Source organism: Sorex araneus, chromosome 2 (assembly GCF_027595985.1).
Source record: "Sorex araneus isolate mSorAra2 chromosome 2, mSorAra2.pri, whole genome shotgun sequence".
In the NCBI taxonomy this organism is placed as follows: Eukaryota; Metazoa; Chordata; class Mammalia; order Eulipotyphla; family Soricidae; genus Sorex; species Sorex araneus.
In genome coordinates, this window is record NC_073303.1 from 127269518 (window position 1) to 127280409 (window position 10892).

A 10892-nucleotide genomic window follows, 5' to 3' on the forward strand; every position below is an offset into this window, starting at 1 on the left:
GTTAACCTGGGTTCAATCCCTGAATACAAAATCAGGATTAAGCCTTGGGCACACCTCAGTGTGGGCTGAACACCACCACCCACTGCCAGAGCAATGAAGTTATAACTCCCTAGAACACTGTTCTCTTGTCCTTGTCATACATTATAATCCCATTGAGCATGCTGAGACCACAGATATAACAGAATTTTTATCTGAGAAATTAAAAACTTGCTTTTAAACAACTTTGTTCTATGATCTTGAATAAATCTTTTACCCTCTCTGAAATTCAAGATCCTGCTTCTATAAAATTTTTAGTAGGTAGTACCGATCACTCAGATCTTTTTAATCGGACAATGAAAGCAAGACCTGGGGTAGGAGAGCAAGGCTGAGATGAAGGGCGAGTGATTAGAAAGTAGAAAGACTACCAGAGCCAAAAGTTGTGTTTCACCTTCACCTGGAATAATACACCAAAATCACTATGAATAAGACAAAAAAAATTTTTTTGGTGAGGGAGGTGGGTAGGGTGCTCCCAAGTGGTGCTCAGGAGGCAGGGGCTCCACAGCGACCCTTGGTCAACACCAGGGCCCTGGGGTACCCAGACCCAGGCATGTTCTCCAACCACTGTGCCATCTCCAATCCCTTGACAGAACTCCTTCTGAGTGCCCCAGGTCTGAGATCAGAGCTGAGATCTAAAAGGTTTAACTGGCACCCTTGGCTAGAGAGGACTGGCAACAAAGAGACTGGAAGCTGGGAAACCAGTTAGGAGGAAAGGTAATAAGGTCCCAAAAGTAGGGCAGTGGCAGTGAAACGGAAGAGAAATAAGGACTACCACAGATATTAAATGCAACCAGAATGACCCAGTGGCTACAGAAAGACAAACTTTGTAGATTTCATATCACTGTATCACTATTATCCGTTCCTTATCGATTTGTTCGAGCCGGCACCAGTAACGTCTCCACTGTGAGACTTGTTACTGTTTTTGGCATACTGAATATGCCACGGGTAGCTTGCCAGGCTCTGCCGTGCGGGTGGGATATTCTCGGTAGCTTGACGGGCTCTCCGAAAGGGACGAAGGAATCGAACCGGGGTCAGCCATGTGTAAGGCAAACACCCTACCCGCTGTGCTCTAGCTCCAGCCCAAGATTTCATATAAGTAAGGCAAACACAGTCATGTTCCACTATGAAAATTAGAAGGTGACTTATATGCTGTTTACCTCTCAGGCATGAAGACCAGAAATACCGTCACACAGATGCGCTGGTGGGCTCTCGTTACAGTACACATGCGATAGAGCACCAATGATATGCACCATTATGTATTAGCAAAGAGAAAACCTTATTCTCTTGTTCATGGAGCATACAGGTACGGACAACTGCACCACAGCAGTCTATGAGAATCCCTCTACACGGAGCAACAGTACAGCAGGAGGGTGTGCTTGCCTTGCACACGGCAGGTCAGGGTTGATCCTCTGCACCACATCTGGTCTCCCTGAGCCCATGAAGAGTGATCCCTGAGTATACAACCAAGAAGTTCTGAGCACTGTTGGGTGTGGCTTCCAAACACAACAAAACCCCAAAGAAAATCCATACAGGAACACACAAAAAACTTATTCACCAAAATGAACTGTCAGCCCGCCTTCCCCTCCCCCCTTCTTTTTCTTTCCTCCCTCCCCACCCCAGGCCAAGAACTAAGGCAAATGAAAAACATGCCTTTATCACCCTAATTTTAACAGGGGAGCAAAATGCAATTCTTAACCTAAAAAAACCCGATGGCAAGACATTACCAGAGGAGACAAACCAGACCAATTTATGAGTGTACTTTATACAGGGGCAAAGGGTCAGCTGCATGGGTTGGCTCTTGGGCCCAGCACTGTCCCCTCAGTGGCACCAGGAGCATCCCTTGAAGAGTATGCCTATAGGTGCTCCTGGGCACCACCAGGCAAGACCTGAGTACAAATAAATAAAACGAAAGGCCAAACACCAGCTGTCCAACAAATGAAAACAGTATCAGAAACCAATCTTGAATACTGATGTTGCAAATCTGGAATTTTAAGGAAAAAAAAAGTAATGAAAAGGACTAAAAATTCAAGCAAATACAAAATGTCCTTTAAAAGAAACCGCAGTGGCTTTCATCACTGAATCCACATGAATCAAAATAAGTATATTCTAAACCACTGATTTTTTTCCCATGTGTGAGAATGGCATAATAGTTATAACTTTAACTACTTAAAAATCTTTTCTTATAGATCTTCTGGTCCTCATTTGTTTGGTAATTTTCAAAGGAACAGGCAAGGATTTACTCAGGGAGCCAAAATAAAAAGGCCCTGGACCCCAAGTCCAGAGAAAATTTTGAGTTCAAGAATCTACAAATGGGGCTGGAATGATAGCACAGCAGGGAGGGCGTTTGCCTTGCATGCAGCCAACCAGGGTTCGATTCCCAGCATCCCATATGGTCCCCCTGAGCACCGCCAGGAGTAATTTCTGAGTGCATGAGCCAGGAGTAACCCCTATGTATTGCCGGGTGTGACCCAAAAAGCACTGTATCACTGTCATCCTGTTGTTCATCGATTTGCTCAAGTGGGCACCAGTAATGTCACCATTGTGAGACTCGTTGTTACTGTTTTTGGCATATCTAATATGCCACAGGAAGCTTGCCAGGCTCATGTGCGGGCGAGATATTCCCGATAGCTTGCCGGGCTCTCCGAGAGGGACAGAGGAATCGAACTTGGGTCGGCTGCATATAAGGCAAACACCCTACTCGCTGTGCTATCACTCCAGTCCACCCAAAAAGGAAAAAAAAATCTACAAATGTTGTTAGTTTCATTCAAAGCAATGATACAGCATGGAGTGAAGAACTACATTTTAAGGAATCCTGCCGTGTTTAAGTCCAACAAAGATTAGGGTCTGGGAGGTAATTCAAGTGGTAAAGCACAAACCTAAGATCTTTAATCTACAAACTAGGTAAGCTAACAGAACAAGGTCAAATGCCTCCCTCAAGGTTTGCGCTCTCCATTCTCAACAGAAGGACGGGGAGTTAAGTTTTTCTCCTTTGGCCTTTTGCTGCTTCTTCAGCCTCTCCCACTGTCTGCTGCCTAAGCCAAACTGTCCGATTGTGTGGGACTGTGCTATGAGCCCATCTTTCCCCAAAAGCTCCCCTTGGGGGGAGGACCCGGCACAGGGGCTGAAGGTGGTAACCACCTAGACCCCACTTGAGCTGCACCAGCACTGGGGAAGAGCCTGAACTTTTCCTTTGGTATCTCCCCAAACTGAGACATAGAAGGATGATACTCCTTTACACTGGTTTTCATTTCTGAACAGCTTCCTGCTTTTCTTCAAGTGCACAGCACAAAGCAGGTGCTAAGTAATGGCAGCTCCCACCGGAAGCCCTACAGCGTGGTTTCTGGACCCAGTCATGCCTCATGACCAGATAGGAAACCAACTTGGTGGGTCCCACGTATCATAAAGAAAACGGTTTGACACGTGTGCAAGGTAACGTCTAATGTCGTACTGTAGGCTGCAGTCAGAAAGATCCCAAAAGGTGCAATTTTATAAATGCGGGTGAACTTCTCCAATGCATCTTTACTTTGGGTAGGCAAAAATAATTTCTCCAATTAACGCGTCAACATTCGGTTATTCTTGCCATTTGCCATCCCGAAGGATTCCTACACTTACTCATTCCCCTTCTTCCCCAACTCAAAAGACAAGGAGGAGGAGGAGGGCTGGGTCCCAGGACTGAGGGGTATTTTTCACAGAACAAGCCTCCTTCAGATGAGTCATCCCAGGCGTACCACGCATGCACTTCGGATGGGCTCGTCGAGCACCTGTCCCCGGCTCAAGTCAATCTGAAATTCGAGAAGTCCCAGAAAGGGATGTGAAATTCGCACAACCTGCTTCTCCGCAGAACCAGGCTTATATCAGACTGGGTTCCGTGTCCGTCCGTCCGTCCGTCCGTCCCCCCCCCCCCCCAATCATGTTCTTTCCTGATCTCAGGGGCCGGTCCTATTTCTAGGAGAACACGGCTTTCTGCTCATTCCTGATGCGCTCCGATAAACAAACGAGGGCTCCGGGCCAGGTTCCACACCGACCCCTGGGCGCGTGCATCGTGCCCACCTGGGCTACCCGCGGGAGGGGACCTGACCACTCAGGGCCTCTTCGAGCCCCTTCCCGAGCACAGACTCCCCCTCCCCCGAGTAAGGACCGTCTCCCCGCCGCCGCCCGCCGAGAGGACGCGCTCCCGGGGCAGGGGCGCCCACGGCGGGGACAAAGCGGCGGGCGGGCGCGAGGGGCCGCGGGGCTCGGCGGGGCCCGCACGTGCGCCGGGCCACGGGGAGCCCACACGGATCTGCGCTGTCATCGTCCCGCCGGGCGCTCGGGCTCCCTGGGGCGGGGCCCCCACTTCCCTCCCAACCGTCCCAACCGAGCGGGAAGCGCGGCTGCCCCCGACTCCGCTCGCGCCCCGCCACCCCCCTCCCCGCCGCACAGTTCCCCGCAACTTCCCCGCACCCACGCACACACGCACCGGGCCGCGCGCTCCCGCCTCCAGCGCGCGGGGGGACCCCGCAAACGCCAAGTGCCCCCGCCGCCAAGCCCGCTCGCCTCACCTTGGGCTTCTCGGGCAGCTTCCTGCGGCTCTTCCTCTTGTGCTCGTCGGCGCGCAGCGTCTTCAGCAGGGCCAGGTCGGCGGCGGCGGCGGGGGGCGCGGCGGCCGCCTCCTCCCGGCGGCGCGGGGGGCTCCGGCGCTTCCTGCGGGCGCCCGCGCACGCCGCGGCCCAGCCGTAGCCCAGCAGGACGAGCAGCAGCAGCCCGAGCGCGCCCGCCGCCAGCACGATGACCCAGGCGGGGTAGCGCCGCGGCTCCAGCCCCAGGTCGAGGCCCAGCTCGGCGCGCAGGAAGCCCAGGCCGAGCGACAGCAGCTCCCGCAGCCGCGCCGAGCCCTCCTCGGCCTGCTGGGCCAGCCGCTCCTGCCAGCTCGGCGCGGCCATCTTCGCTGCGCCCGCGGGGTGACGCGGCCGCGCGGGGACGCCGCCTCAGGCCCGGCGCATCGCGGCCGTCCGCCGCGGCTCGGGGGGCTCCCGGGGCGCCCGCGTCGGCCTCGCTCGGCCGCAGCCAGGAGGAGGGGGGCGGCGGGACGGAGTGTCTCCGGCGGCGGCCGCTAAGCGGCGTCTGGGCGCCAGCGCCGGGGCCGGCCGTCCTCCCGCGGCGGAACAATGGCGGCTCGGGCCGCGCTCCACGCCGCGCGCGCGGGGAGGGGGGCAGGGGGCGGGAGGCTGCGGGTCACGTGGGCGAGCCCGGGGGCGGGGCGCGACCGGCGGGCGGGGCCGGGGCGGGGCGCAGGTCACGCGGGCACGATCGGGGCGGGGTGCGGAGCAGGTGGGTGCGGCCGGGGGCGGGGCGCGGTGTATGAGGCGTGGCCGGGGGCGAGGCGCGGTGTAGGCGGGCGGGGTCGGGGCGGGGCGAGAGTCACGTGGACACAATCGGGGAGGGGCGCGGGCACGATCGGGGCGGGGCGCGGATCACGTGGGCGAGGCCGGGGGTGGGACGCGAGGCAGATGGGCGGGGCAGGGCGGGGCTATAGTCACGTGGAAACAATCGGGGCGGGGCGCAGGTCACGCGGGCACGATCGGGGCGGAGCGCGGGGGCAGGTGGGCAGGGCTGGGGCGGGGCGTGGGTCACGTGGACGCGGCCGTGGGGGTGGGGCCAGGCCCACGTGGGCGCGGCCGGAGACTGGAGCCGTTGGCGCGCGGGGAAGCGGGTCTGGCGCGGTGGAGACGCGGCTTCCCGGGCTGCCGCGGTCTTTTGCCGGAAGGACCAGTGCGGCGGAGGCCCGCCCGGAGGGGATGGCATTTAATGGGAGGCCGGCGCTTTGGATGAACCTGGGGTGGAGCCGGAGGGACGCCCGGGCGGGGAGAAGCGGGGCGCGGCGGCCACCCTGTCGAAATAGGAGTGGCCCCAGTGGACCCACGGTTTCGTTCCTATCTCGCCGGGGAGCGGTACGGGTTGGTGGGAACGGTTTTTCCTCCCCAGGATCGGTGCTTGCACGTTGGGCTCCCAAGGGACCTGGGGGGACATCCCTTTAATAAGGGGGTGCTGCTCTCCAGGCACCCGGAGCATGCCCACCACGTGCCAGTCTTGGTCCCTGCACAAGCCCTTGCGCAGCCGGCCCTCCTGCCCGCTGGGAGCCCTGGGAAGGCCTGGGAGAAGCAGGGCCTGGGGACAGCGGCGCAGACGGGACAGCCGGGAGGACGCCCCCTGGTTCGATCCCTGGCACCCCACGGGGTCCTTTGAGCGCCCGCATGTTCTGAGTACAGAGCATCACCAAATGCGGCACCCACTCTTCCCCCAAAGAAAATGGGGGAAGCATCTCCACCGGTGCTACGGGGGTACATTTTATTTTTATTCTCTTGTTTGCCACCGTGGAAGGAAGCACTGACATGCTGTTGTTCATTGATTTGCTCCAGCGGGCACCAGTAACATCTCCATTGTGAGACTTCTTACTGTTTTTGGCATATCAAATACGCCAAGGCTAGCTTGCCAGGCTCTGCCCTGTGGGTGAGATACTTTCGGTAGCTTGCGGGACTCCCTGAGAGGGGTGGAGGAATGGAACCTGGGCTGGCCGCCTGCAAGGCAAACGCCCTACCTGCTGTGCTATCACTCCAGCCCAAGGAATCAGTAGGCGTTGAAGAGGACCCCATTTGTGCTAGGGCTTACTCTAGGCAGTGCTGGGGGTTGGGGGGGGGGTGGTCAGTATGGGGTGGTTGGGATGAAACTGAGAATCAACCATGTGCAAGGCAAGCTTATTCCTATCCTCCCTAACAATAGGTCGACAGATGATTGCAAGCCATAACATCCAAAAGGAGAGTGAGCGTAAAAGGGAATGTGCCTGCCACAGAGGGGTGGGAGGGATACTGGGATCATCGGTGGTGGAGAATGGGCACTAGTGGAGGGATGGGTATTTGATCATTGTATGACTGAAACATAATCATGAAAGTTTGTAAGTCTGTAACCACTTCACAGTGATTCATTAAAAATATTAAATAAAAAATCTAAAAAAAGCAGGTCAACAGATGTTTTATATTGTAGATCAACTTTATATACCTGGGGTCATGTAAAAAAAATCTGAGATACAATTTTAGGTTGTAAGTAGAAAAAGATTGAAAGATTTTAAACATAGGGGCTGGAGTGATAGCACAGTGGGTAGGGTGTTTGCCTTGCATGTGGCTGACCTGGGTTTGATCCCAGCATCCCATATGGTCTCCCGAGCATGCCAGGGGTAACTCCTGAGTGCAGAGCCAGGAGTCAGCCCTGAGCGTCGTCAGGTGTGACCCAAAAAGCAAAAAAAAAGGTAAAAAATAAAAACATAGATGTTGGAGCCAGAGTGATAGTACAGCAGAAGGGTATTTGCCTTGCTTGCCACTGACCCATCTTTGATCCTTGGCATCCCAGAGCACCGCCTGGAGTAACCCAGAACATCACTGGGTGTGACCCAAAAACGCAAAAATAAAAAAGCACAGTGTAAAAGAGTTTGGCTCAGCTAGACTTGCAATGGAGGTTGTTTGGTTTTTTCATTTGGAAACTCCTCCCTTGATGCTCAGGGGACTCTGCGGTGCTGGGGATGGAGCCTGGTTCTCCTGCATAAAAAGCCCGAGCCCCAGCCCTCTCAGCCATTTCCCTGGCCCTCAGCATCCCAATTCATTTTTTTTTTCTTTTTGGGTCACACCCGGCGATGCACAAGGGTTACTCCTGGCTCTGCACTCAGGAATTACTCCTGGTGGTGTTCGGGAAACCGTATGGGATGCTGGGCAAACGCCCTACCCGTGTGCTATTCCTCCAGCCCCTCCCTCCAAATTCTTGAAAATGGCAAAGTTCAGATAAATGGCATTGTTCCTTCCAGAGGCTTGGAAATAGACTGCTTTTTCAAGAGTCAAAGTGACCTTCTAATGGAGTGTCACCGAGAACTGAAAATGAGTGAACTAGAAAGACAGGCGGCCATCTCAGTGCCTCTCGGAAGGAGCCTGTGAGAGTAAGGCATGCCTGCTGTCTTTATGGGCACAGCAAACTGGATGATCTGGTTCTGTTCCTGCAAAGTCAAAGGGAACAAATTAGTGTTGTTGAAAGCTAGTCAGTGGCTATTGGAGGTTGGTCGGGGAGGGTTAGGAGAGGTGGAATTACAAAGGGGCCCCAGTAAAACTTGAGAGTGATGGATATGTTCATTTCTTCATTGTGACTTAGAAGCATCTGAGTATACCAAAACTTATCGGATTACATACTCTTAAGTATCATAGTTTATGTTAACAAAAAACTTCAAATTGAGCTGGAATGATAGTAAAGCAGGAAGGGTGCTTGCCTTGTATGTGGCTGACCAAGATTTAATCCCCGCCACCCCATATGATCCCCCGAGCACTGCCAGGAGTGATCTCTGAGCACTGCTGGGTGTGGGCCCCCACCCCAAAACAACAAAAACAGTTCAAACCAAAAAAAAGTCATATATATATATATATATTTTGCTTTTTGGACCATACCTGAGCTGGTGCTCAGGGCTGCTTCCTTCTGGCTTTGTGCTCAGTCCAGAACCTGCACCTCCCTCCTGCATGCATAGCCCCCGAGTACAAGTCCTCAAGTCTGGCTCCTGCCCAAATGGCGAGAAATTGTAGTGACCTGCCTAACTCCGGTTCTTACAGAGTTAAGACATTCCTTCACACTGGGGTGGAGTGGTGGGGGAGATTTCAGAACAGTTTGGCCAGTTTGTGCTTTTAAAAACAAGTTTCAGGGCCCAGAGCGACAGTGCAGTGTGTAAGGCTCTTCCTTGCATGCAGCAGACCCAGGTTCGATCCCCAGCATCCCGTATGGGCCCTGAGCACTTGCCAGGAGTGATTCCTGAGTCCAGAGCCAGGAGTAACCCTCAACACCACCGGGTGTGGCCCCAAAACCCAAAAAACAAGTTTCAGAGAGAAGGAAAATATCTGCCATAGAGGGAGGCCGGGAGTGGGGAGCTGTGGGGAGAGGGGAGAGCGGGTTGGAAACTGAGGACAGTGAGGTGGGAAATGGACACTGAAAGGAAAGATGCTGGAACATTGTCTGACTGAAACCCAATTATGAACAGCTTTGAAAGTATCTCACAGTTATTCAATTCAAAAAACAGCAACCACCTTACCCTTTATCCCCCTGCCAAAAAAACCCCCAAAACCCAGACAAGTTTCAGGGCCAGGGATGTGGCTCAGTGGTAGAGAATTTGTCTCACATGTGTGAGTCCCTGGGTTCAGTTCCCGGCACCTCCAAAAGCAAAATGGAAGTAGTTTTCCTGTGATATTGCCTTTATTCATCTGTTGGGGACCAGTGTTGGTGCTCGGGGTGGATTACATGGGTCTGAGTCAGAACCTGGGGCTCTTCAGTCTCACCCCCTAGCCCTGCTGTGCCTTCCACATAATGCTCATGAACAAAGGCAGTTTTGTGGAGATTTGCACAATAAATACTAATTCTATTCCTTGGCTCCACTGTAATTTATTAAACATTTTAATGCTGGATCATTCGATTATTGGCAGGTTTTTTGTTTGATTTTTCTTCTTTGCCCTTAAATTCAACTCTGTCCTGAGCGTGCCTGTTTCTTTGTCTTTGTGACCATCCATAATTACTCCTTGAAGATGGAATCCGGCCCTATAATTGCCGGAGCCCCAGCCCTCGGTACCAAGAACTGAAAAGGCCTTAGCCCTTGTAATCAGGGCATCTTAATAGTATGGCAGTGAGCTGGGAAGCCTGGGAAGCCTGGGGGCTCCAAGCCCGACTCAGGCCTTGAGGGCAGCCTGGGGACGCGTCAGGGAGCACAGTTCCAATGTAGATCCCAGAGAGGGGTTTTGAGGCCGGGTCTGGGAGTACCACAGCAGGATTTTATTGCCGGGTTGGAAGAGCGGGTTGAGGCGGTGACCGCCAGGAAGCTGGTACTCCCGCCGTTGATGAAAGGCCACTGGCCTGTCACTTTCTGACGGCAGCTGGGCTGTATGGAGTGTGTTTTGGTTCTGCAGAGTTCACCACTAGGGTTCTCCAAGGGATTCATTGGACAAACAGGAGAGTGAAATTGTACAGTCATCACTTTGCCCCTTCTAATGAGAAGCACGGGAGTACTTTGGGGGAAGAGTTCAGCCAAAGGTTGGTTTGTGCTGGGACCCAAGTTTTTTTTTCTTTTTGGGTCACACCAGTGATACTCAGGTGTTACTCCTGGCTCTGCACTCAGGAATTACTCCTGGTGGTGCTTGGGGGACCATACAAGATGCTGGGGATTGAACTCGGGTCGGCCGCGTGCAAGGCAAACGCCCTCCCAGCTGTACTATGGCTTCAGTGGGACCAAGTTTGAACGCTGGGACCATGTGGGCCCCTCCACCTCTAGCGCTGCAGGGTTTGGTCTGATACCTCAGAGCACTGTGGTCGTGGCTCCTGGACCTTCCCAGCAACCATCCTGGCCAGAGATCAGCTGCACAGGCCCCTGGGGTCCCTGAGAACTGCTTAGAAGATCCCTCACCCCAAAAACTTGGAGCAGAGGCTGGAGGGTAGTAGACCTGTCTTTATCCACTCCTCTCTGAATCCCTGACACCACATACAGACCTCCAAGCACCAGTGGGCATCACTTCTGAGCACTGCCAAGTGAGCCTGGGAGCAGTGGAAGAGGGTATGAAAAGAGGATTGTGACAGACACAGGCTGTGTCTGTTGACCGTCCCGTGAGGGGGCAAAGCCATAGCTAAGGCCAGCACCCCTCCTCATTTTAGAGTGTGCATGTGAGTATGTGTGCACAGTGAGACATCTGGGAAGACAGTCCCTAAGTCTGCACAGTAATTTCAGCTGTCACACGCAGGATGAGGGTTTCTGTTGGTAGTTCCTGACTTGCTCTCTTTTGAGTTAGAATACATCATGTGAAGATTTCCTGTTT

At 54.0% G+C, this 10892-nt stretch overlaps 1 protein-coding gene across 3 annotated transcripts in view; it reads right to left on the bottom strand.

The window, feature by feature from the left end:
* The window catches only part of MTDH (metadherin), a 44756-nt gene extending 39539 nt beyond the window's left edge, over window positions 1-5217 (bottom strand). For all 3 annotated transcript variants that reach the window (XM_055126233.1, XM_055126232.1, XM_055126231.1), the window contains exon 1: window positions 4578-5217. In XM_055126233.1, the coding sequence (XP_054982208.1) occupies window positions 4578-4958 (381 nt within the window). In that variant the 5' untranslated portion in view covers window positions 4959-5217. The remainder of the gene's footprint in view (window positions 1-4577) is intronic.
* Window positions 5218-10892: the final 5675 nt, after the last annotated feature.